This window comes from Ipomoea triloba, chromosome 1 (genome assembly GCF_003576645.1).
Source record: "Ipomoea triloba cultivar NCNSP0323 chromosome 1, ASM357664v1".
Taxonomy (NCBI): domain Eukaryota; kingdom Viridiplantae; phylum Streptophyta; class Magnoliopsida; order Solanales; family Convolvulaceae; genus Ipomoea; species Ipomoea triloba.
In genome coordinates this window covers 33,582,435-33,604,460 of record NC_044916.1, presented here as the reverse complement: position 1 = coordinate 33,604,460, position 22,026 = coordinate 33,582,435, and the positions used below count along the sequence as shown (strand labels likewise).

The 22,026-nt window shown below is 35.9% G+C and overlaps 4 protein-coding genes and 1 long non-coding RNA gene across 6 annotated transcripts; 3 read left to right on the top strand and 2 right to left on the bottom strand.

The window, feature by feature from the left end:
* Window positions 1-1,828: 1,828 nt before the first annotated feature.
* Window positions 1,829-5,114, top strand: LOC116012797. The gene is made up of 4 exons (XM_031252465.1): window positions 1,829-1,925; window positions 3,687-3,838; window positions 4,095-4,241; window positions 5,067-5,114. The coding sequence occupies exons 1-4, from the start codon at window positions 1,829-1,831 to the stop codon at window positions 5,112-5,114; spliced, it is 444 nt and encodes a 147-aa protein (XP_031108325.1).
* Window positions 5,115-6,628: 1,514 nt separating this feature from the next.
* LOC116029136 (putative DEAD-box ATP-dependent RNA helicase 29) lies at window positions 6,629-13,154 on the top strand. The gene is made up of 11 exons (XM_031271042.1): window positions 6,629-7,123; window positions 7,300-8,461; window positions 8,547-8,601; window positions 9,669-9,770; window positions 10,032-10,077; window positions 10,694-10,767; window positions 10,865-10,917; window positions 11,036-11,117; window positions 11,207-11,263; window positions 11,560-11,704; window positions 12,693-13,154. The coding sequence occupies exons 1-11, from the start codon at window positions 6,748-6,750 to the stop codon at window positions 12,917-12,919; spliced, it is 2,379 nt and encodes a 792-aa protein (XP_031126902.1). The 5' UTR covers window positions 6,629-6,747; the 3' UTR covers window positions 12,920-13,154.
* Window positions 13,155-14,277: 1,123 nt separating this feature from the next.
* On the top strand, window positions 14,278-17,490 carry LOC116018843 (chaperone protein dnaJ 10). Its single transcript, XM_031258860.1, has 10 exons — window positions 14,278-14,760; window positions 15,036-15,095; window positions 15,326-15,408; window positions 15,632-15,776; window positions 15,913-16,042; window positions 16,458-16,616; window positions 16,736-16,914; window positions 16,984-17,064; window positions 17,137-17,292; window positions 17,387-17,490. Exons 1-10 carry the CDS (start codon window positions 14,674-14,676, stop codon window positions 17,465-17,467), a joined length of 1,161 nt encoding a protein of 386 aa, XP_031114720.1. The 5' UTR covers window positions 14,278-14,673; the 3' UTR covers window positions 17,468-17,490.
* LOC116018865 lies at window positions 15,687-17,203 on the bottom strand. Its single transcript, XR_004098621.1, has 5 exons — window positions 17,100-17,203; window positions 16,901-16,986; window positions 16,681-16,801; window positions 15,940-16,120; window positions 15,687-15,819 (listed from the first exon to the last, which is right to left on the bottom strand). It is a non-coding gene; the product is annotated as an uncharacterized LOC116018865 (long non-coding RNA).
* A 281-nt stretch (window positions 17,491-17,771) lies between the features above and the next one.
* Window positions 17,772-21,188, bottom strand: LOC116018851 (F-box protein SKP2A-like). Of its 2 annotated transcripts, none has more exons than XM_031258875.1 (5): window positions 21,067-21,188; window positions 20,449-20,764; window positions 19,239-19,587; window positions 19,009-19,150; window positions 17,772-18,367 (listed from the first exon to the last, which is right to left on the bottom strand). In XM_031258875.1, the coding sequence occupies exons 2-5, from the start codon at window positions 20,670-20,672 to the stop codon at window positions 17,991-17,993; spliced, it is 1,092 nt and encodes a 363-aa protein (XP_031114735.1). In that variant the 5' UTR covers window positions 20,673-20,764; window positions 21,067-21,188; the 3' UTR covers window positions 17,772-17,990. The 2 variants fall into 2 exon arrangements, with proteins under 2 accessions (XP_031114735.1, XP_031114728.1); XM_031258868.1 differs by having other exon boundaries at window positions 21,015-21,170.
* Window positions 21,189-22,026: the final 838 nt, after the last annotated feature.

The following is a 22,026-nucleotide window of genomic DNA, read 5'->3' as shown; positions in this document are numbered from 1 at the left end:
AAAGATATAGGTAAACTAACTTAGCCTCAAAATAAGAAGACTAATAAATTGTTCACATAGATATCTAGATAACATACATCTAACCATTTTAAGTGAGGTTGAAGACTTGTTCAGGCCAGGATATACCATAATACCAAGTGGGTGTGATAGTTTATGAAGAAGTTAATAAGGGCATTTTTGTGTTTTTAGTGTAATACAAAGTCAACCCGTCTTAGTTTTAGTCGTCGTCTTATTAGTTAGGTTTAAAGAATTATATAAGACGACCTAGCTGCTGTGGGGGGCACGGCAGCCGGCCTCCATCATCCACCTAGCTCCTCGACGCCATGGATAGAGAGCAAGAAGAGATGCAATTTCTAGGCCTTTTCGATATCTATATCGAATCCTACAAAGTGATCTACAGATGTAGGAAGATTTTCAGCCAGATCACCTTGTCTCTCCACCATACTAGTTTCCCGTGATTGACTCTTTTATGGGAATCAGAATCGGTATGGGTATCAAATACTTGGTAAGAGTAATAGGTTTTGGTGAAAGGATTTTACATGTTTGATAGGAAGATTTGACATGATATTAGTTTCCCGTGTTGCAATGAATACGCAAAATTACCTTCAATTTCCATTCACTATCATTGTTGGCATAAGCTTTTTAGTTATTTATGTTATGCATGGTATAGTGAATGGTCCTCATGAATGGACCTCCATTGCATATCCTAGAGACACGGAAAGAGTGTGCATGAAAACTAGTGTTGTGTCTTTATTTCCCGGTCTTCAATACTTCATTCATAGCACCCTTAATTTGTGATCTACCAAAGTGGATTTTTGTATATATGGTTGTTTTTGCATTATTATATTTTGTTATTAGTTTGGTTACTCTAAGACGATGATTTATCTAATATTTAGCTTACATTATTACTAATTAATTTAAATGTGATTGACTCCTTTATGTTCTGTAAATTTTAAAATATGAATAGCAAAAGTAAATGAATGGTCAAATATCTTGGCCGTATTAGTGAAGTTAGTATTTATTGGTGATTTAGTTTTTTTTTTATTAGATTTATTGTAAGTGAACTTGTTTGGTATTCAAATAAGTTAATTTATCTAACAAAATTTTAGCTATGTAGGCATGCATTATGTAATGCGACTCTCACTATCTTTGTATAACACTTCGATTTGAGTCGATTATATATGTATAGTATTTAATGCAAGAATATTGAAAAATGACTAAATGTGGTCATTTGTTAATCATGCGCGTAAAGTGCACACATGACGCACGACTTACGCACAGTGCACGCACTATGAAATTTATGTGTTAAGACAATTAATTTTCTTGTAGCAATTCTATCAGTTTAACTTTAAATATATGATGACTCCCTAAGGTGAGCTTTGTTGGACCACACTTAGATGATATGCCCATCAAATTAAAATTGAATCCTTATTTCATTATTTATTAAAAATTGTAAAAGGTGAGCAACAGCTTCTTCTAAAATTGTATAAGGTTATTTATTAAAAATTGTATAAGGTAAGCAGGAGCTTCTTCTAAAATTATATACGGTGTTCTTGTTGCTCACTACTCACAATCTTCTTTCTCGAAAGCAGATCTGAGAGAGCCGAGCTTCAGTTGTTGACAGAAGTTGCAGGGCGGAGAACATCGAGGAGAGAAACATAGGAAAGAAGAAGAAAGACCATCTTCATCACTCAACAAGGTAGCTAACTGTACACTAATTACTACTCCCTAATATATTGTGATTAATATTTTTTAACACTTGTTTTTTTTTTTTTTACAAGTATAAAATAAAAGAAAAAGGATCATCCTCCGTTCAAGTCGCGGATGGATGGAGGAGGAGGCAGTTTTTGCCTCCTCCTCCGTCCATAATACAGTGGACGCAGCCTTGCCTCCTCCTTTGATGAAGGAAGAGGTGGCTGCCTCCTGTACCTCCTCCTTGTTTTTTGTTTTTTTTTTTAAATTATTTATTTTATTAGTATATTACAGTTTGTAATTGTATTACAAGCCATTAAGTCACACTTGATAAATGACTAAATGTGGTCATTTGTTAATCGTGCACGTAAAGTGCACACATGACACACGATACACGTACAATACACGCACGACTTGTTAATTATTAATTAATGTGGGCATGCATAACTTTTGAAATTTTGATAATATATACATGAAACAATTAAACTCATATAGCTGCAGTAATTAATTAGTTTTAATTAAATTAATGAACACATATATCATCATTTTTTTAAGAAACATATAGTAATCACCAACATAATAAAGTAAATGACGGAGCATTCAGCTCTCACTTGACTAATAAGGAGTAAGGAATAAATATTTTCCCTTCCCATCTAACCCTTCTGTCAATCTGTCATCATTACATATTTCTTCAGATCCATATTTCCCCGAGTTATACTACACATCTAACCCTCCATACTCTTGTAAAAATAGAAACTGAGTAAACATAGTATGAGCATATATGTCTCTGTAAGCATAGTATGAACATATAATAATTCTCAAAAAGTATGAACATATAATAATAGTGGCAAACTATGATAAAATAAGTTGGAGGGAGAGAATGGCATGGGATCTAGGGTAGGTCCACACTCCACGGGGTCAAATTAATTACCTAGTACAAAAATGGGTGGTCAGGGTGTATTATTGATTTATGATCTTCATGCAAGAAAGGGCCAAGAATGGCATGCATATTATTGTTATCCCTACCCTCCTCCTATATCTTCTTTCTGCATATTATTGGAATGGAGTCTTTTTCACACCTCATCCCCCCTTGCCCAAACCACTGCACCCACATACTCTTCTTCTTCCGTCGATAAATTGGTATAACACTTCAATTTGAGTCGATTATATATGTATAGTATTTAATGCAAGAATATTGATAAATGACTAAATGCGGTCATTTGTTAATCATGCGCGTAAAGTGCACACATAACGCACGATACACGTACAGTGCACGCACTGCGGAGGGACCTAAATAATTAGGAGACTCGATTAAACCTCCACTTAATAATTAAACCAACTCCATTTACTCCCATCACATTTATGTAGTTGGTTTGATTAGTGAGATTTAATATATGGTTGTTATGCCATGGACCGGGATCCACCTTGCAAAGTGGAACTAGGTCAATGTTCACAATTTTAGTACTTATGTTCATAATTTTAGTACTATATATTCACAATTTTAAAACTCTCTGTTCACGGTTTTTGAACTTTATGTTTACAATTTTTAAACTCTATGTTCGCAATTTCATAACTCTATATTTAATAGAGTTCTAAAATTGTGAACATAGAGTTTTTAAATTGCGAACATGGACTTGGGCCCACCGGTCCACCTTTGTATAATACTTGGATTTGAATCGATTATATATGTATAGTATTTAATGCAAGATTATTGATAAATGACTAAATGTGGTCATTTGTTAATCATGCACGTAAAGTGCACACATGACGCGCGATACACGTACACGGGAGCGTTCCTATTCGCGGAATGTCCAAACAACAATTACAAAAAATTCAAAATCTACACAGCCCCCAGAAGTTGGGCAATCATTCATATGATGAGAGACAACGCCATACTGATGTAAGACAATTTGAAAGTTTTACTAATTAAGTATATATGACGTATTATATTAATATTGATTTTGACAATAAATTTAATATAATTCAGTTTGCAGGGCTTATAGTTGGGAATGCTCCTTCGGGAAGATTTACTGGTGCCAAAGCTACAATGACTATATGGAATCCAATACTACGAGGAGATCACCAATATAGTTCATCTTCTTTGTATGTGGAGGATGAAGATAATCAAATAGTAGTTGGATGGACAGTAAGTTTCTCTTTTATGGACGGTGCTTTTGAATTCAATATGCAATAATTAACATTTTTATCCAATTATTATATAATTATAATATGTTTCTGTTAGGTACACCCTTCAATATATGTTGATGTGCGCACTCGATTATTTAGCAAATGGACAGTTAGTATTTTTCTTTAACCTCTTAGCTTATTTTTACAATTATCAAAAAGATTTTTTTTAATAATTAACTAATATAATGTAAATCAATAACGTTTCAAATTTATAGAGTGACAACTATGCAAAAACTGGATGCTATATTAATCATTGTCCGGGATTTGTGATAACCTCTAATGTTATACCAGTTGATTATCCTTTTCCCAACATGTCTGTATTTGAAGGACAACAATTCGACGTGACCCTTGAAGTTGTAAAGGTACGATTTGCATTTATTGAATTTGTTACAAATGCTAAAATATTGAATTATTACGTCATCTTTATTACCATTTTATTTTTAGTTACAAAAAGTTATAAGTGGTTAAAACATGCAGAAATATACTTAATAGATAGTAAATTAACTTATAAATTTATAGTCAAATTATTTTTTATTATATATACAAATTACCGAATGTGATATACTATATTTTGTTTTTGTTGATACCTAATATATACGTTACCCTAAATTTATATTTTTATAATAAAAATTTAAATTATGTTTTTTTTATGTAAAATTCTTTAGGATTCCAATGGAGATTGGGAATTAAATTTCAATGACCAAACACTTGGTACATGGCCAAGTTCCATATTTTCAAAGATGAGTGAAAGCGCCAGCCAATTGAGATTTTGAGGGGAATGTTTCAAACCAGAAGGTCAAAGTCAAAGCCCTCAAATGGGAAGTGGCAGATTCAAATTTAAGCAATATGATAAAACTTGTTATATGCGTCGAGTTAGTTATTCTGATCCTGTATACGGTTCTGCTGTTGTTGATGAGAGTATGGTTCAGACTCAACTTTCTAGATGTTACTTTGCAGAGAGTATAGGATACAATTTCCATGATGATTGGTACCAATACTCTTTTATGTTTGGAGGTGCTGGTGGCCGTGATGGAGAAAGATGTCTGGGGAATTAATCTCTTTTATGTTTGGATGCCCCGATGGCATTGATGGAGCTATATGTCTCTGCCTCCACCAACGATCGAAATCGAATTGAGGGCTTCTTCTTGCTCCTTACCTTATTCTTATTCATTCTCCTGGAATCCCAGTTGGGCGATGAACTAATCGGTAATCACGGCGGGCAAATGAGGCAGTGAAGCCCAGTCCTCTGCACGTTGTAAAGTTCTTTTTCGGGGTAAGGGTGATAGGTGGGCCATGAATGTGGCTTGTGGGATATAAGGGTGCTAGAAGAGGAACAGAAATGGTGGATTTGGAGCGGCTGCAAGAGATAGGATGAGGAGCGGAAGGTAGACAAAGAGGACCGGAGGAAGGCTGCGGAAGAACGAACATGTGTTTAGGGTTTAACATGGGTGGGTTGTAATATTTATACTACGGGTTGTTGGGTTTGGGTTAGTTGGGTCGGATCATACTTGGGTCAAATTTGTATTGGAATAGATTTGAAATATTAGAATAGTTCAGGTTATTAAAATGAGTTGGATTAAATATCAGACTTGGTTACTTCTTTCTCAACATGCATTAGTTGGATTTTATCATTTACGGGGTGTTTGGTTCACGGAATAGGCAGGAAATGACATAGCATTCTTTTAGCGAACCAAACGTTGGAATACAATTCATATTTTATTCCTTACCTATTCCATTCCTTATGGAATAGTATTCCTATTCCCTTAAAATTCATTCCGTGAACCAAACGTGCTGATAATGTTTGTAATTAAAAAAAAAAGGATAAAGATTATTATTATTATATACATTAAATTTAAATTTATAAAAATAATTGTTTTTTAATGTGTGCTTAATCATATTAAATATGGCTAAATTTCAATTATTTTTTAAAATAATTATATATATATATATATATGCGTGTGTGTTATGTTTCATGCAGGTAGACTAATTTTACTATCAATGTTGTGTTATATATTTGAGTTAATTACACTTTTGGTCATGTGACTATGGGTCTTGTTAATTTGAGTACTTGACTTTAAAAGTTAACAATTTAGTCCACTAACTATGCATTTTTTAACCGATTTGGTCCTGCCGGCCAATTCTTACAGGAAAAACGTAAATGTTTATAAAATGTTTATTGTTGGGGTTAAAATGGTCAATTGATGTTTTAAAACGAGGGAAAAATATTTTCGGTAAGCTCCGGTAATATTTGTCGATTCCGCCATCATCGTCCTGCGCAACATCGATGTTCTTTTCAATTTCCCGGTGACGGCGACCGTTGAGAATGACGGCTCAATTTTCAACTCTGGCGTGATTGTCCTGAAGTCGTGTTACAGTTAATTACTTTTACTATTTATCTATATTAAATATCAATTCTTAATTTAATTGCAAATATATATGTTCATAATTGTATCATAACAAATCAATATCAATATATCAATATATTTATTAAATAACAAAACAATATAAATAAATGAACCTCATATTTCATTTTTATATATAATATTTATATATATTTATAGTTTTTAATAACATAACATAATTTTAATATTTTAAATATTTAGTACTTGCATCAGACGGGTAACATAATAATTATATTTAATTGTAAACATTTAATATGAATGGTTATTTTGAACCATGGTCGAAATGTATAATTTGCCCCCCCAAAAAAAAAAACCTAATTGGACTAAAGTGGTAGGTCCAAATCCAGTAAAAGCGAAACCGGGCTCTCTTGCTGTCCGAACTCGGAAACCCCAAAACCCCTACCCTTCTTCTCCTTTCGCTATCCTGCCTCCTGAAGGGCTGCAGACGTACACATATCTTTGATCAATGGCGAAGGGGACTGGAATTCTGGTGAGCTCGAAAGCAGAGCTTAAGCGGAAGCAGAAGGAGCAGAAGAAATCCAAGTCTGGCGGTTTCGAATCGCTAGGGCTCAGCCACAATGTGTTCAGAGGAATTAAGCGTAAGGGCTACAGAGTCCCCACCCCAATTCAGCGGAAGACCATGCCGCTCATCCTTGCCGGCAACGACGTCGTCGCCATGGCTCGGACTGGCTCCGGAAAAACCGCTGCATTTCTGGTCCCCATGCTCGAAAAGCTCCAGCAACACGTGCCCCAGGCTGGAACTAGAGCTCTCATACTCTCTCCCACCCGAGATTTGGCTCTTCAGACCCTCAAGTTCACCAAAGAGCTTGGTCGCTTCACAGGTGAATTTTGAAAAAATATATATGTGTGCTCATCAGCTCGCTTTTCTTTTAATTTTTTACACCCTACTTCTGGTGTTTTAACTTATCATACCACATATTATATATGGCTTAATTCTCACTCGCCTTATTTTTCAAAGACTTGTCTGAATTATGACGATTTTGACAATTCAATGCAGATCTCCGTGTTAGCTTATTAGTTGGTGGTGATAGTATGGAAAGCCAATTTGAAGAATTGGCACAAAGTCCGGATATTATAATTGCAACTCCTGGTCGGCTTATGCATCATTTATCAGAGGTAGATGATTTTTCCCTGCGCTCTGTGGAATATGTAGTGTTTGATGAAGCAGATTGTCTATTTAGCATGGGGTTTGCTGAGCAATTGCACACAGTTCTCACCCATCTAAGTGAGAATCGCCAAACTTTGCTTTTCAGTGCAACATTACCAAGTGCCCTTGCTGAGTTTGCCAAGGCTGGTCTTCGAGACCCTCAGCTAGTACGCCTTGATTTGGAGACTAAGATAAGTCCTGACTTGAAGCTTACCTTTTTCACTCTAAGACATGAAGAGAAACATGCTGCCATTTTATATCTGATTAGAGAACTAATTAGATCTGATGAGCAGACATTAATTTTTGTTGCCACCCAGTATCACTTGGAGTTCCTTAGCATTCTTTTGAGAGATGAAGGTATTGAGTCTTCTGTTTGTTATGGAAAAATGGATCAAGATGCCCGTAACATCCATATTTCAAAGTTCAGAGCAAGAAAGACAATGCTGCTTATTGTTACTGATGTTGCAGCCAGGGGAATAGATATCCCACTGCTGGATAATGTTATCAACTTTGATTTCCCTTGCAAACCTAAACTCTTTGTCCATCGAGTTGGACGAGTTGCAAGGGCTGGTCGTACTGGTACTGCCTATTCTTTTGTCACTCCTGAAGACATGCCTTACTTATTAGATCTTCACCTCTTTCTCTCAAAACCAATAAGGGCTGCTCCTACTGAGGAAGAGGTTTTACAGGATATTGATGGAGTTATGTCTAGAATGGAACAGTCCACTGCAAATGGAGAAACCATCTATGGGCGGTTTCCCCAAACGGCTTTAGATCTTCTCTCCGACAGAGTTCGAGAGATTATTGAATCATCTGCTGAGCTGATCTCTCTTCAAAAACCATGCAAGAATTCATTTCGGATATATTCAAAGACAAAAGCAAAACCTTCTAGGGAATCGGTCAAAAGAGTAAAAGATCTGCCTCGTGAAGGGTTGCATCTGCTTTTTAAAAATCTTCTGGGTGGTAATGAGTTAACAGCATTAGCCTTTTCTGAACGTCTGAAAACCTTCAGGTGACACAATAACAAGTTTAATTTTACATGTTTGGGCATTTGGTGGATTCCATTTATTTAATATTAACTTGTTGCTTTGTTTAAGACCGAAACAAACCATCCTGGAAGCTGAAGGTGAAGCTGCTAAGTCAAAACATCAAGTAATTTTTCTCACCCATTTTAGTGCCAGATGATTTATGAATAACTCCTTCCTGATTTTTAAAAATATTTTTCACTATCATCTAATCAAGGTCTCTCTCTCTCAGTCTCTCTGTATCTATTTGGATAATTTATTTATTTTTTTATTTTTCTTTATTCAAGATTTAAAGTGAGATTCCAATAGATTTTGACTTTACAATTTTGTAGGGAAGCATATATTGACTATTAAACATTATGCTTATGTTTAGGGTTAGGCTTGCTAAGGTTATGAGACTAAATTGAAGCAACGTTGAATAGTGGAATTTAATCATGTATTTGACATTGCTACAACCTGCTTTCTGTACATATAACAGCAGTCTCTGGTATTGAAACAGTGGGAAAATCCATTTTCTGTATTGTGGAGAATTCAGTGTTTCTTCATAAGGTTAAGCTAAGAGTAAGGTCTTTCCAAAAAAATAAAATAGAAACTAAGTGTAAAAAACAGATAACTGTAGTCTAGTGTATTTATAAGTAATCCTTCACAAGTTTTTTGACTACTTTTTTATTTATCAAAATGGCTTTTCATATGTTTCTTCTGGAATTAAGAAATAACTCTGATAATATGCCATATTTCCTCTAGAAAAGTATGTTTTCTGGTAATTGTGAAACGCCCTTCCTTAAGAATTGTTGAGATGTTCACGGTTTGCAATCAGGCATCAAGTTTTTGAATGGACCGATCTTTCCTCCAATCAAAGATTTGAACTTTTTTGTGCAAATGTGATTTAAATGTGCAAATTAAAGTTTTCTGCATAGCTTCATTTAATTACAATAATACTTACCATTTTGTTGGTTATATAACTTTTGTCCATATACATGTTTTCTGTGGTCTCCTGTTTGAGTTTATATATGTTTTCTCTATTCACATTATGTGCCTATAACTGTTAGGCATATATATATATATATATATATATATATATATACCTCATTTTGTGTGGAGTCATAAGCAATTCCGAAAGAGTATCCTCATTTTGTGTGGAGGGAAAACATGCATTTTTTTTTCCAGTATATTTAATGGAGAATGGAATTGCAGGGCAGTCAGTGGGTTGATGTGATGAAGATGAAAAGAGCTATCCATGAGGAGGTCATAAATAAAGTGCGCCAACAGCGCTGCAGTGGCGATCATGTGTCTAAGGTGAAGCTTTCTGTAATGAATCCATCTCTTTGTCTTATATAAAGGGCTATTAATATGTTCCCTTTTTTTTGGAGAGGGGGGAGGCTTTATCTTCTGCTATTTCTTCAGATATTGTTTGACCATTTTCTCATGGCTCTCTCACTTATTTGGTCCTGTCCCCTGTTTCTGAGTTGTCATTGACTCATTGCTTTGCAATTCCAAATGCTGGCTTTTTAGTGCTTTTGTTTTGTTAAGCTTGCTAAAATATTGGCTATATTTTAGGATGAGACTGAAGAATGCATTTCTTCCCAAGTCAAGGAGAAACCAGGTTTGTCCGTGGTCATTTTTAATCTTCTTTACCTGCAATATAATATCAGAGTTTGTATCTGCACTACATTTTAACCATTCTATTTAGTGTAGTTCTGATAGAATTCTGCTCAGTTCTGGAAAAGTGCTCAGAAGAACTGCCTATTGACATTTGTAATTGAAGAAGTGGAGTAGTCCAAAAAATGAATATGAGAGTTTGGTCTATGAGCATCATTTTTATAGCATGAACTGCATATTTGCATTTCTATTTTATTTAAGCCTTCATATCTTATATCTGATGTGTGTTTAATTAAAGTGTTTCTTTGACTCTATTAAAAAATTAGAAATATAAGAGAGAATAATTTGCTGGGGGAAATTGAGATCTGCTTCACAGAATATGTCTCATCCAATTATGAATTTATGATGTTATGTATTTTTATCACAGTTAAAATCCTTAGACACAGATGTACTATATTGTTATTAATTGTTTATTAGCTTTTGCATTGAAGCAAGGTTTAACCAATACATTGCAGAGTAATATTTCCATGCATGAATATGCCACTTGAGCATAACTTCTTTCTTTTTATTCTTTTTTGCTTGATTTTATTTGATTTTTCAATACATGTTTTATTTGGCAGTTTCTGGATCTAAAAGAAAGGCTAAGAGCTTCAAAGATGATGAGTACTTCATAAGTGCTGTACCAACAAATCAGGTAAGGTTTACGAGTCACTGGTTTTCAAACATTTTTTCATGATTGCATTCCGTTTGAACATATTTTGATATGTGAATGTCTAACTCATCCATTTCAGCATTTTGAGGCTGGACTTTCGGTGAAAGCTAACCACGGATTTGAATCCAATAGGTAAATCTATCAAAACATGCGTGCAATTTTAACCTTAGGGTAGAATGTGATTTTTGGCAACAAGAAATTGCTATTATCTTAAATTTTAGAGTTTTAGATAACATTTCGTGTTGATTAGGTTGGATGCCGCTGTTCTAGATTTAGTAGCTGATGATAAACAAGGGCTGCATAAACAAAAAACTACGTATCACTGGGACAAGGTACAATCAATCTACTGAACTATCTGCACATTCTGTAATCAGTGGTCTTTTGACTCTTTTTGGTAATTAACTGAATGTGTTCTATACAGAGGAGTAAAAAGTACATCAAGCTGAATAATGGGGATCGTGTGACTGCTAGTGGGAAGGTACCTTTTTGTTTTTTTTTTTTTAAATTTAATTAATTAATTAATTTTAAAATTTTTATGCCTGTTTTAATTTGTGTCACTGGACAATTGTCATTAAGTATATGGGGCCCAGAAAATTTTATGCAGTTAAGCAGGAATTGTTATTTGGTATTATTGTGCTAGTGCTATCCTGTTCTTCCCATTTTGTGGGAACTTTTGCTAGTTCTTGCTTGTTGGTTTGCATAGTCTTTGTGAGATTCCAGGTATAGGTATACATCTTTCCTTGCTATTTCACATGTTTTGTCAATTGTGCACAGATAAAGACAGAGGGGGGTGCAAAGGTGAAAGCTAATAAAACTGGGATATACAAAAAATGGAAAGAACAGTCACACAAGAAAGTGTCCCTCAAAGGAACCAACATGGATGATAGTATTGGAGAATCAACAAGTTCAGCTGGTAGAGGTTTGTAACGAAACTACTGCATGATCTTTTCTGCGGTTATGTCCTCTGATTTCTGAAGCATGAATTTTCTTTTTCTAGCTTCATACTAAGTCTGTGTTTCTAGTATGCTCTGTACTAGGCATAGTTGTCAAGGCATTGCCTAGGTGTCCGGTTGGTGGAGACCGGATTCCTAACGAGCTCGCCTCGCCTCGCCTGAAATGGGTGAGGCGAGCTTGGGCGTTGCCTAGGCGTCCGGGCAGCATCTTGGATGCCTAACCCGGACTAAAACCTGAGTCCGACCCAAGTTAATTAAAAAGTGAAAACCCTCCCAGCCTCGCCTTTCACCACCAAACGCATCTGACTCTGCTCCTCCCAGCCTCGCCCTTCCACCGCTGAATCGCTGTCGCAGCTGACACTTCCTTCTTTCTTCTTGGCTGACTGGCCCTTTTTTTCTTTTTTTGTTCTAATTTCTAAACTTCTGATTTCATTTTCTTTCTTTCTTAGTGGCTCACTGGCTTGTTATACTTATATAATTTTTTTTACTCTGCTGGCAGTGTCTACACTCTGCTGGCAGGGTTAAAGTCCGCCACCTTAACAACATTTGTACTAGGACTAGGAGTGTAGGATCTCACTACTCTTCATCTTTTCACTGTTTTATTTTTATTTTTATTATTATTTTTTTTTTAAACCACAAATGGAAGCATGGAACGAATTTTTAAGTAAAGATTGTGCATTCCTTAAGAGGCTGATAATGCTTCTAATCCTTCTGTACAGTGTATCTTTATTATTCTATATGGATATGGATTATTAGGGATGCTTTTGTGTAAACTAAACAACTCTCTTTTCCCCCTCTGTTACAGACTGACAGTCTGCTGCTGTTTGTTAACTTGTTACTCATTTGCATGTTTTGATTAGATATCTGATATTATCTGGAAATTGAGATGTATCTCTATCTGATGATCTGATCCAAGTGTGAGTATATTCACCGTTGTCTTGTCTGTTTCCACAGGTGGTTTGGGAGTTAAAGGTGGGAATATGAAATTCCAACGTGGAAGGAAGAATAATAGATCAATACCGAATGCCCATGTACGTTCAGAAATTAAAGACCATGAACAAATTCGAAAAGAGAGGGAGAAGAAGGCAAACAGAATAGCTCATTTGAAGAGTAAGCCCAGCAAGGGGAAAAAGTTCAAAAGAAGCGGCAAGAAAGGGGGGAAGGGAAGGCAAAGTAATTGATTTGATTTGAAAATAGAGTAAGGCTTTAAATTACGTTGATGTATGTCTGTGTTTTTCTTCCTTCCTTTATCATCATAACACTACACATCTTGTTGAAGCTTAAAGGGGGAGGGATGGCGGCACTAAATGCACTGATTACTACCTTACTTACACAAGGATAATTTTGAAAATGAGTTAAAGGATAATTTTGATACTTTATAATTTAAAAAATATATATATTTCCCTCTTTCCCTTATCTATTATTGTACTAATTTGTTAAATTCCATTAATATCAAATTCTTTAGATTTATTAAATTACATAATACCAAATACGTAGTATATTAAATTTGTATTTGTATATACTATAACAAGAAGAGATATGATTGTATATTTTTGGAATACGCATCACTTAAAAAATATTCATTGATTGAGATGAATATTAATTTCTTTTCTCTCATTCCAAACTTAGAGGTAGAATGTAACTTGAGAGCCCATAGATAGCAATTGCAATATTGTGGATTGGGGATTAGGGTTAACTTTATGCACCTTCAATTTCAAGTTAATACACATAAATTTGGCCCATTCTATCAATTTTATCTTAGTCTCCTAATGTCATCATTGTCATGCCATTATTGACTTGATCCAAGAGACCAAGACTGATTGTCACATAAACTGTATATTTTTAAAACAAGAGAAACTTGGTAAGGAGTTCCGGACAAGGCTGAAGCATGAATCCTTGGTTGAAACCCAATGAAGGTTTTGTGAAGATTAATGCAGATGGTAGCTCTAAGGGGGAGCCTGCTTAAGAGAGGTTGGTTATTCATATATAGCTCACAAGGTGATTGGATTATTGGGTTTCGTTATGTCTTGAACACTGTTCATACTAATCTTTTATATTCATAGTATTTAGAACGCCAAAATACAATTGGAGATGTTTTTATATTATTGTATTAGTGGTGAGTTAGTAATTGATTTGTACGAATCGGTCTAAAATGACATATAATTGATAATTTTATAACAGATGTGCTAAAGTAAATAAATTAAACCAAATTAATTAAGGCAAAAACTTGCGTGAGACCGTCTAATGAATTGAGATCAATCCGTGAGACGGGTCGGATATTTGACCTCATTTGTCAAATATCCAACCCATTAAGCAATGATTTAACTCATTAATAAAATATTCGACCTGTCTAATGAATTGAGATTGGTGAAACGGTCTCACACAAGTGTTACCCAATTATTAAATTATTGATAAAAATAACACAGAATAAAATTGCAACAAAAAGAAGAAAAAAAAAAAAAACACACGGCATAACATAGTAGTGTAGTAGGGCCAAACGAGTCCCTTTACTTTTCTTCTTATAAGTGTAAGAAGTGGAAAAGCGTCATAAAATCATAATATATACAGAGCAGTGAGGACGGACCACACATAAATGATAATGATAAACCACACAAAGTGGGAGTTTTTATACTGTTTTTCACCCGCGAAAAAGGCATTGTAAAGTATTAGTTTATAGTTGCTAAGAACTGGAAAGGCATGCCCTTCTCGTGGGGGATTGGATTGAAGTTCTCTGATCTTCACATTAACTTTGCCATTGCATCTTCCCCACATGCACTTCTTTTTTCCTCTCATCTATCGAACCAAATAATCCCTTGTGCTTTTCATTTTCTTAATCTGATCATATTAATTCTACTCCGATCCTTTCTTGCTTCACATTGCTTTAATTCAAGTCTCAGGAGGATTTGGTCTTTTAGTTAGCACACCAAACCAAACAATGGTGAAAGAAACTGAGTATTACGATATTCTTTGCGTTAGCCCTTCAGCTTCTGAGGAGGAGATTCGCAAGGCTTACTACCTTAAGGTAGTTGCGGTTTAATTTGCCACTGCATTTTCCTTATTTAATGGCCGGCTTGATCGAGATTAACAGCATGTTTTGTGTTTGTTTTAATTCCTAAATGTTTCTTATTTTGCTCAACTCTCAACTACTTTTGAATCTTTAATTTTGTGTATTGTACCATTGATGCTTGCTTTAATTTGTGCATATATAATATGTATATAAAGAATGAGTTATGTTGGATAAGCTAGCTAGCTAGCATCATGAAGATTAGTGGGTTTTCTTTTATTTGAATGGTACAGGCAAGGCAAGTTCATCCTGATAAAAATCCCAATGATCCTCAAGCTGCTCAAAGATTTCAGGCATGTTCTCTCTCTGATTCTTCACCCTAGCTTGTAAAAAAATGTTTATTTGTTTGTTTGCTTTCCTGGTATGATTTCTTTTACTCATTGCTATGTGAGGAAGAATTGAAGTAGTCCATCTATAACCTTTTTGGAAATTAAATTGGCATTAGAATAATAAAGCTGTAGTAAATATAGGTTGGATTTGCTCCGATCCGTTTCTGAGCAAATATAGGTTATGTCTTTAACAGATTTTGGGGGAAGCTTATCAGGTTTTGAGTGATCCGGTGCAACGAGAGGCATATGATCGAAATGGCAAGTCTTGTGTTTCCATGTAAGTTTTTCAGAGCTGCTTAATTTTGCATCATAGCTTAGGCCGGCCTACAAATGGCACAAAATTAAACCAAACTGTAATAATCCTGTCTTCATGAGTCTTTGTCTAATGTTTTACATGACAAATATATGACCATACATTATTATTATTATTATTATTATTATTATTATTATTATTATTATTATATCAAGGCTGTTTTAATATGTTGTTTCTTTTTTCCCAGGGAAACAATGCTTGATCCAACTGCTGTTTTTGCTCTTCTCTTCGGAAGTGAACTGTTTGAAGACTATATAGGACATCTGGCGGTTGCATCAATGGCATCATCTGATTTAGTGGACAACCCTGATAAAGTTCATGGCAGGCTCAAGGCAAGTGTCTGAAATTGAATGAATACATTTGCATGCTGTTTATCTGAAAGGGTAATTAAAAGCCAGGCTAAAATAAACATACAGAGTAGTGTTTAGGTTGCTAACGTTTTTAGAGTATTTTTTTTATGTAATGAAGGCTGTCCAGAAGGAAAGAGAACAAAACCTTGCTACAATATTGAAAGGTTTTCTTCAGCAGTATGTGCGAGGTGACAAAATAGGCTTCATACAACATGCTGAATCTGAAGCAGAACGACTTTCACACGCAGGTTAGCCATCAGATCAATTCCATCATGCTTTCTTCTGATCTTGTTTAAAATCAGCACTATTTGCTTATGGTTTGCTATCTGAACAAACACCTTTGGGTTTAGCATGAAGTATACTTACTGCCTTTCTAGTGTCAACTAAATATGCTTTTAAGATCTAAAGAAATTAATGGGGGTTTGCTGAGATATTCCATTCAGGTTCAGATTCAGATTGCTTTACAAACATATACATACCATGCCATTCTATGCTTGAAGATGAACACCACAGAAAAGCATGTAATTTGGCATATCTGATGGATGGATAGTAGGCAGGCATATAAAGAATGTAGTATATTGTATATGCCTTTATTATATATCTTGTTTAACGATATGATATGGATGATGCCTCCTTTTCATGGCATGATTATGATATTTACAGCTTGTGGTGCTGATATCTTGAACACCATTGGATATATATACACAAGGCAGGCAGCACAAGAGCTGGGGAAAAAAGTGGTTTACTTAGGAGTGCCATTTTTGGCAGAGTGGGTGAGAAACAAAGGACATTTCTGGAAATCACAACTTACTGCAGCTAAGGGTACACTACACTAGCATTCATATATGCATATGCCTGCCCCCCTTCCAAAAACAAACAAACTTACTTTCTGTAAAGCTCATGAGTGAGTGTGATGTGAACTGAACTGAACTGGTTTTTAGGTGCATTTCAATTGTTGCAACTTCAAGAAGATGTTCGTCGCCAATTCAAGATGGATGGGAGTGGGCCTGAAAATGATGTGGAATCACATTTGAGGTTAAACAAGGATGCACTTATGAGTTCATTGTGGAAAATGAATGTAGTAGACATTGAAGTCACTCTTTTACATGTCTGCCAAATGGTAAATTTCAAGCCCTAGCTTCCTCATTTCCATAATGGCAGATATGATCAGACTTACTACTTTTTGCAGGTCCTGCAAGAGAGCAACACAAGGAGAGAAGAGCTGAAGAAACGTGCAGTTGCCTTAAAAATACTGGGAAAGATATTTCAGGTACAACTAACTAACTAACTAACTGACTAACAAACCTGCACTTTCAAACATAAATTTGACATGCATTTGCAGAGGGAAAAGCTTGCGCAGAGTGCGGGAACATCTAAAAAGAAAAGTATGGCTGATAAGTATGCAGCAGATGAGAGCAGTAGTTCTGATAGCAGTGACGATGAAGAAGATTCATCATCACCTACTCCTCTCAATTACCGAACTCCCCTAGTCACGCAGGTGTATATCGCACTGTGTAATTACTAGCTAATCAGGATTTACACCAAATAAAAAGAAATTATTAATGCCTTAATCTTGTTTGATCAAATGACAGGGCATTGGTAGATTGTTCAGATGTCTGTGCAACCCAGCTTTTGATGTGGACGATGAAGAAATTGTGTACAAGGGCAGGTGATAGCTCAAAAATTCTTCCCAAAATGTTTCCTTTCAATCTTTCTTATTTCAGAATTGAAAGTTTCATCCTCCTTGGAAAAGTTGTAATTTGGACGGCTTGGTGATAACATTTGTGTACATTAAACAACATCTATCTTGTAATTAGAATGAGAGACAGAGAGACAGAGAGAGAGACCTTCCTTGTGTTTGAAACTCTGAAACATTAACTGAAAAAAAAAAAAAAAAAAANACCTTCCTTGTGTTTGAAACTCTGAAACATTAACTGAAAAAAAAAAAAAAAAAAAGTTGCTGCAAGTGCCATAAAATAAGACCATAAAAACATGCATCATTAGTAGCATCAAAGTCCATTAACATAACCACCTTCTGCTAGCAGTCTCACTCAGTCCAAAAGGTACAACACTGCAAATTGCAAAAGCCTGAGTCGTTCACACAACAAGAGAGAGATAATATATACAACATCTTACACTCTGAAACCAGAGAGAGAGAGAGACTGGTATTGCCATCTCTCGAGGATAATACAAGACTTAATGAGCCGTATGAGGCACTGCAGTGTGTGCACGGTGTGCTTGCAGTGCGCACGCGCAATGCACTGATGTCAGGCTGAGACAACCGCTTATGATGAGGGAATGGCGGCCCGGGCAAGTATGGAGAGCAGGGAAGGAGTCGCAAACTGCCTGAACAGCCGGAGGGGTGAGGGCTGTGCACTGGCTGATGTTCAGATTCATAAGCCCTTCCTCCTCGTATCTGCTCTTCTTCATGGATTGCCAAATCTCGTGCTTGTGCTTTTTTGCTCGACTTTGAGCCAGAGAGTACATCGCCCTATCTGTTATGTTCTGGCAGTAGTACAGCCCAAGGGATCTCAGGTGAGGACAGTTGTTTGCCAACGCAATTACGCTCTCGTCTGTGCCCATGCATACAACACATATATCAGTAATGCAACAAACCTTTCAACACAGGTCGGTCACTGAAAAACAATGCAGAATCAATGCACATATACAGGTTGTGCGTGACTACTTAAGAACAACCATAACCATGAACAAGTAATAAGCAGCTAGGGGTAACCCCAGCCAAGATGGCAAGAAATCCACTTGTAACTACAATTGCCCCTTGTTTTAACTTTTAAGCCAGTCAGGCAGTCAGCTATGGATCTGGTTTACTTCCTTGTGATCCTTTGCCGGCTAGGGTCATAAGGCGGGGTTTACCTACCACCTGGTTTACTTCCTTGTGATCCTTTGCCGGCTAGGGTCATAAGGCGGGGTTTACCTACCACCTGGTTTACTTCTTTGTGATCCTTTGCCGGCTAGGGTCATAAGGTGGGGTTTACCTACCACCCAAAAGGGTTGTGGGGTTTCCCTCGCCATTCAAAAAAACAAAAAAGTAATAAGCAGCTGCATTGTAAGGGGCTCAAAACTTGGCATATTGCAGAAAGATCAAGAAAATACCCACAGCTATACCCATATGGCACACTGTTAAGGTATACCCTGATCATGGAGAAGCAATTAAAAGAACTAGTGTCTTCTTCGCACTAAACACAATGAATACCTGTTATAAGAACACAGCCACACAAGTCGAGGGCTCTCAGATCAGGGCAACCATAAGCCAAACTCATCACGCCTTCATCACCGACTTTCTCACACCACCCCAGAGTTACTGACTGCAAGCGGTTGCAGTAGTATCCAATAGCCTGAAATTAGTTGTCACGTCACATTTAAAAGACTCATCATATGCAGTTAGTTAAGGATGAAACTTCAAAACACAGTTACTATACCTACCTTTAATGCCTTATCAGTTGCTCCTTTAACACACCCACAGAGATTAAAGACTTCCAGTTTCCTGCAGTGCTCAGAAACATATGCAATTCCATTATCACTGAAAGCCGTGCACCCACTTATGTTTAGCTTCTTGAGGTTTGGACAACCATGGGCCAAAGCATATAGAGAGCGGTCAGTCAGCTTAAAGCTCTTGCTAAGATCTAGCTCTTGTAGTTCATGACAGCGATTTGCAATTGCCTCAACAGCGTTATCCTGAAGTTGTGGTAAACTCTGTCGCAGAATAAGAACCCTCAGCTTTGTGAACTTGCACACAAGCGATAAAACCAAATTGTTCATGTTTTTCTTGCACCTGTTAACAAAATCATGTTCAAACCTAGCTAAGGTAATGAAGAAAAATACACCATTTTATCCACACCGGAGTGTATGTATGAATATATTTACAACAACGCTGAGGTATTTTCCAAACAAGTACCCTTTTTTTTTTGGAAATTAGAATTGGTCAAAAAAACAAATATCAGTACATACTTTTTGTTTTTCTAAACTCTAGCTTTCTACTAGCATCCAGACACCATAATCTTTAATCACACAATTATCAAATCAAATTTCAATTCTACATCACGTTAGAAAAGGGAAACATATGCGAGGACAAAAATAGAAGACAAGAGAAGTGAAAGAGCAATAACATAAATGAATCAGAAACAGAGAACTCTTCTATGATCTATGAATCAAATGTGTCATGCTTTATGTATAATGAAATCACCATATTTGCTACTTTGAAACTCACCATGTCAAATGAATCAGATACAAATTTGAATGGCCTAAATGCATCACATGAGAAAAACATTTAAAACAGTTTGGACTTCTAAATCAAGCTGATCATTTGATCAAACCTCACTGTTCAGAAGAAGCACAAATTTAAGAAAATGCATAATCTCACCCACAAAACACACAACTACACAAGCACTGAGAACCCTTTTCAGGACTGATATATCCAAGTATTATAATTCTTCAAAATAAAATACAATGATGAACATCCCTGCTTCAGAGCTTCCATGCCACCAAATGGTTAAAAAACAATCAAATAGCCCAAAAAAAAAAAATCTAATTATTAGGCAGGTTTAAACAACAAAAAATACCAAAAAAAAAAAGGACCTTGAAAATAAAATAGAAACAGAATAGAGTAACAAAGAAAAGGAGGAAGGAATTATACCAAGAAAGGGAAAGTTGGGTGAGACCCCAAGAAATGGCATCTCTCCAGCCACAGCAAACTCCAGAAGCCACAATAACCGTCCGATCATCCACCAGAGAGACAATCCTCAACAGCAGCTCCATTGGTATGTCCTTCCACTCCTTGATCATAACCCCTCCACCCCCAATCCCCCTACAGCTATTGCTAACCATCAACTTGTCAAAGCACAAGTCCTCAACCCCCATCACTCAAAACCTGATTTTCTTTCCTTCCTCTCAAACCACAGCCCCGTAATCCTTCCTTATATAGAAATCCCAACAAAGATAATCTCTTATCGCTGTCAATCACAAAGGAGAAGAGATAGAAAGTAAAGTTACACAGAGAACCACAAAAAGAGATAAGCTTTAGGCTTCACCTATTACAGTGCTCCTACATCTAAATTTAACTATGCAAAAAAGGGTCTTTGTGAATACAACCACTTGTGCTGGTAATCAACGCAAAATAGATAACAGACGAACAAGTACAGACAAACCATCAGCTATTATCCGAACAACAGAAACTGATTATGAAAGGCGAAGGTAACATACCCCACACCAATACGTATTTCACCAATTCTCGAATTTTGGGAAGATGGGTTACCTTTACTTGAGTTTTTGATTGTTTCTCGAAATGTGCAACTGGATTCTGAAGAAGAAGAAGAAGAAGAAGAGTGTAAACGACGGGGAAGAGAGTTTAAAGAAAGAGAGAAACGTACAGGGACAATAACGGAGCGACGTGTGCGGAGACACGTGGCTGTCATAGGTCATCTCTAAGAGAAATTGTGATCCGACGGTCCAAACCATCCAGAAGATACATGTATGTTTTATACTCCTTAATTTATTTATAATACCTAATAAAAATTAATCCTCAACAATTCTATAACTTCTATGTTTAAAAAGAGATATGGAAATAGGCTATCACAAAAAAAAAAAAAAATCATAATAAGATATCAAAATGCCAACTTCTGTGATTTACAATAATACTTTAAGATGAAGTTGTTACATCTTATCTTGTAGTTACCATGTTAACTGTTTTATTAACTTGACTAAAATTATTTAAAATACAAATTCTTTACTGTTTTCTTTTTCATTTTTTATAATTACTCTTAGCAATGTTATTATTACAAAATGGATATTATCTTAAATTAAGCGGGCCCACATGGTGGCCTCGTTTTGTGATATAAAATACGATTATCACAAATTTTGATGTGATTGGTGATGGAGGGCGGAGAATGCAGGAGAGGAAAAGTGGACCCCATGAATGCAATTTTATTTATTTATTATTTATTACTCCGTATTTTTTTTTAAAAGAAAGAATGGAGTGGAAAGAAGAAATTTTAGTTGTCAAGACAAAGTGGGAAGGAAAGGAAAAGAATAGAATGGGGTGAGGGTCCAGAAGGTTCCTTATTTTTTGTGCAAATTCGAAGCCGTGTGCATTATAAACATTACTCCCGTAAATGCCGGTGTCTCGTGTCTGTTTGCCAACCATAATAGTATAATTAATCGAATTTATTACCGAAATGGTCTCTTGACTATTGTAAAATTATCAATTTGACCCTCG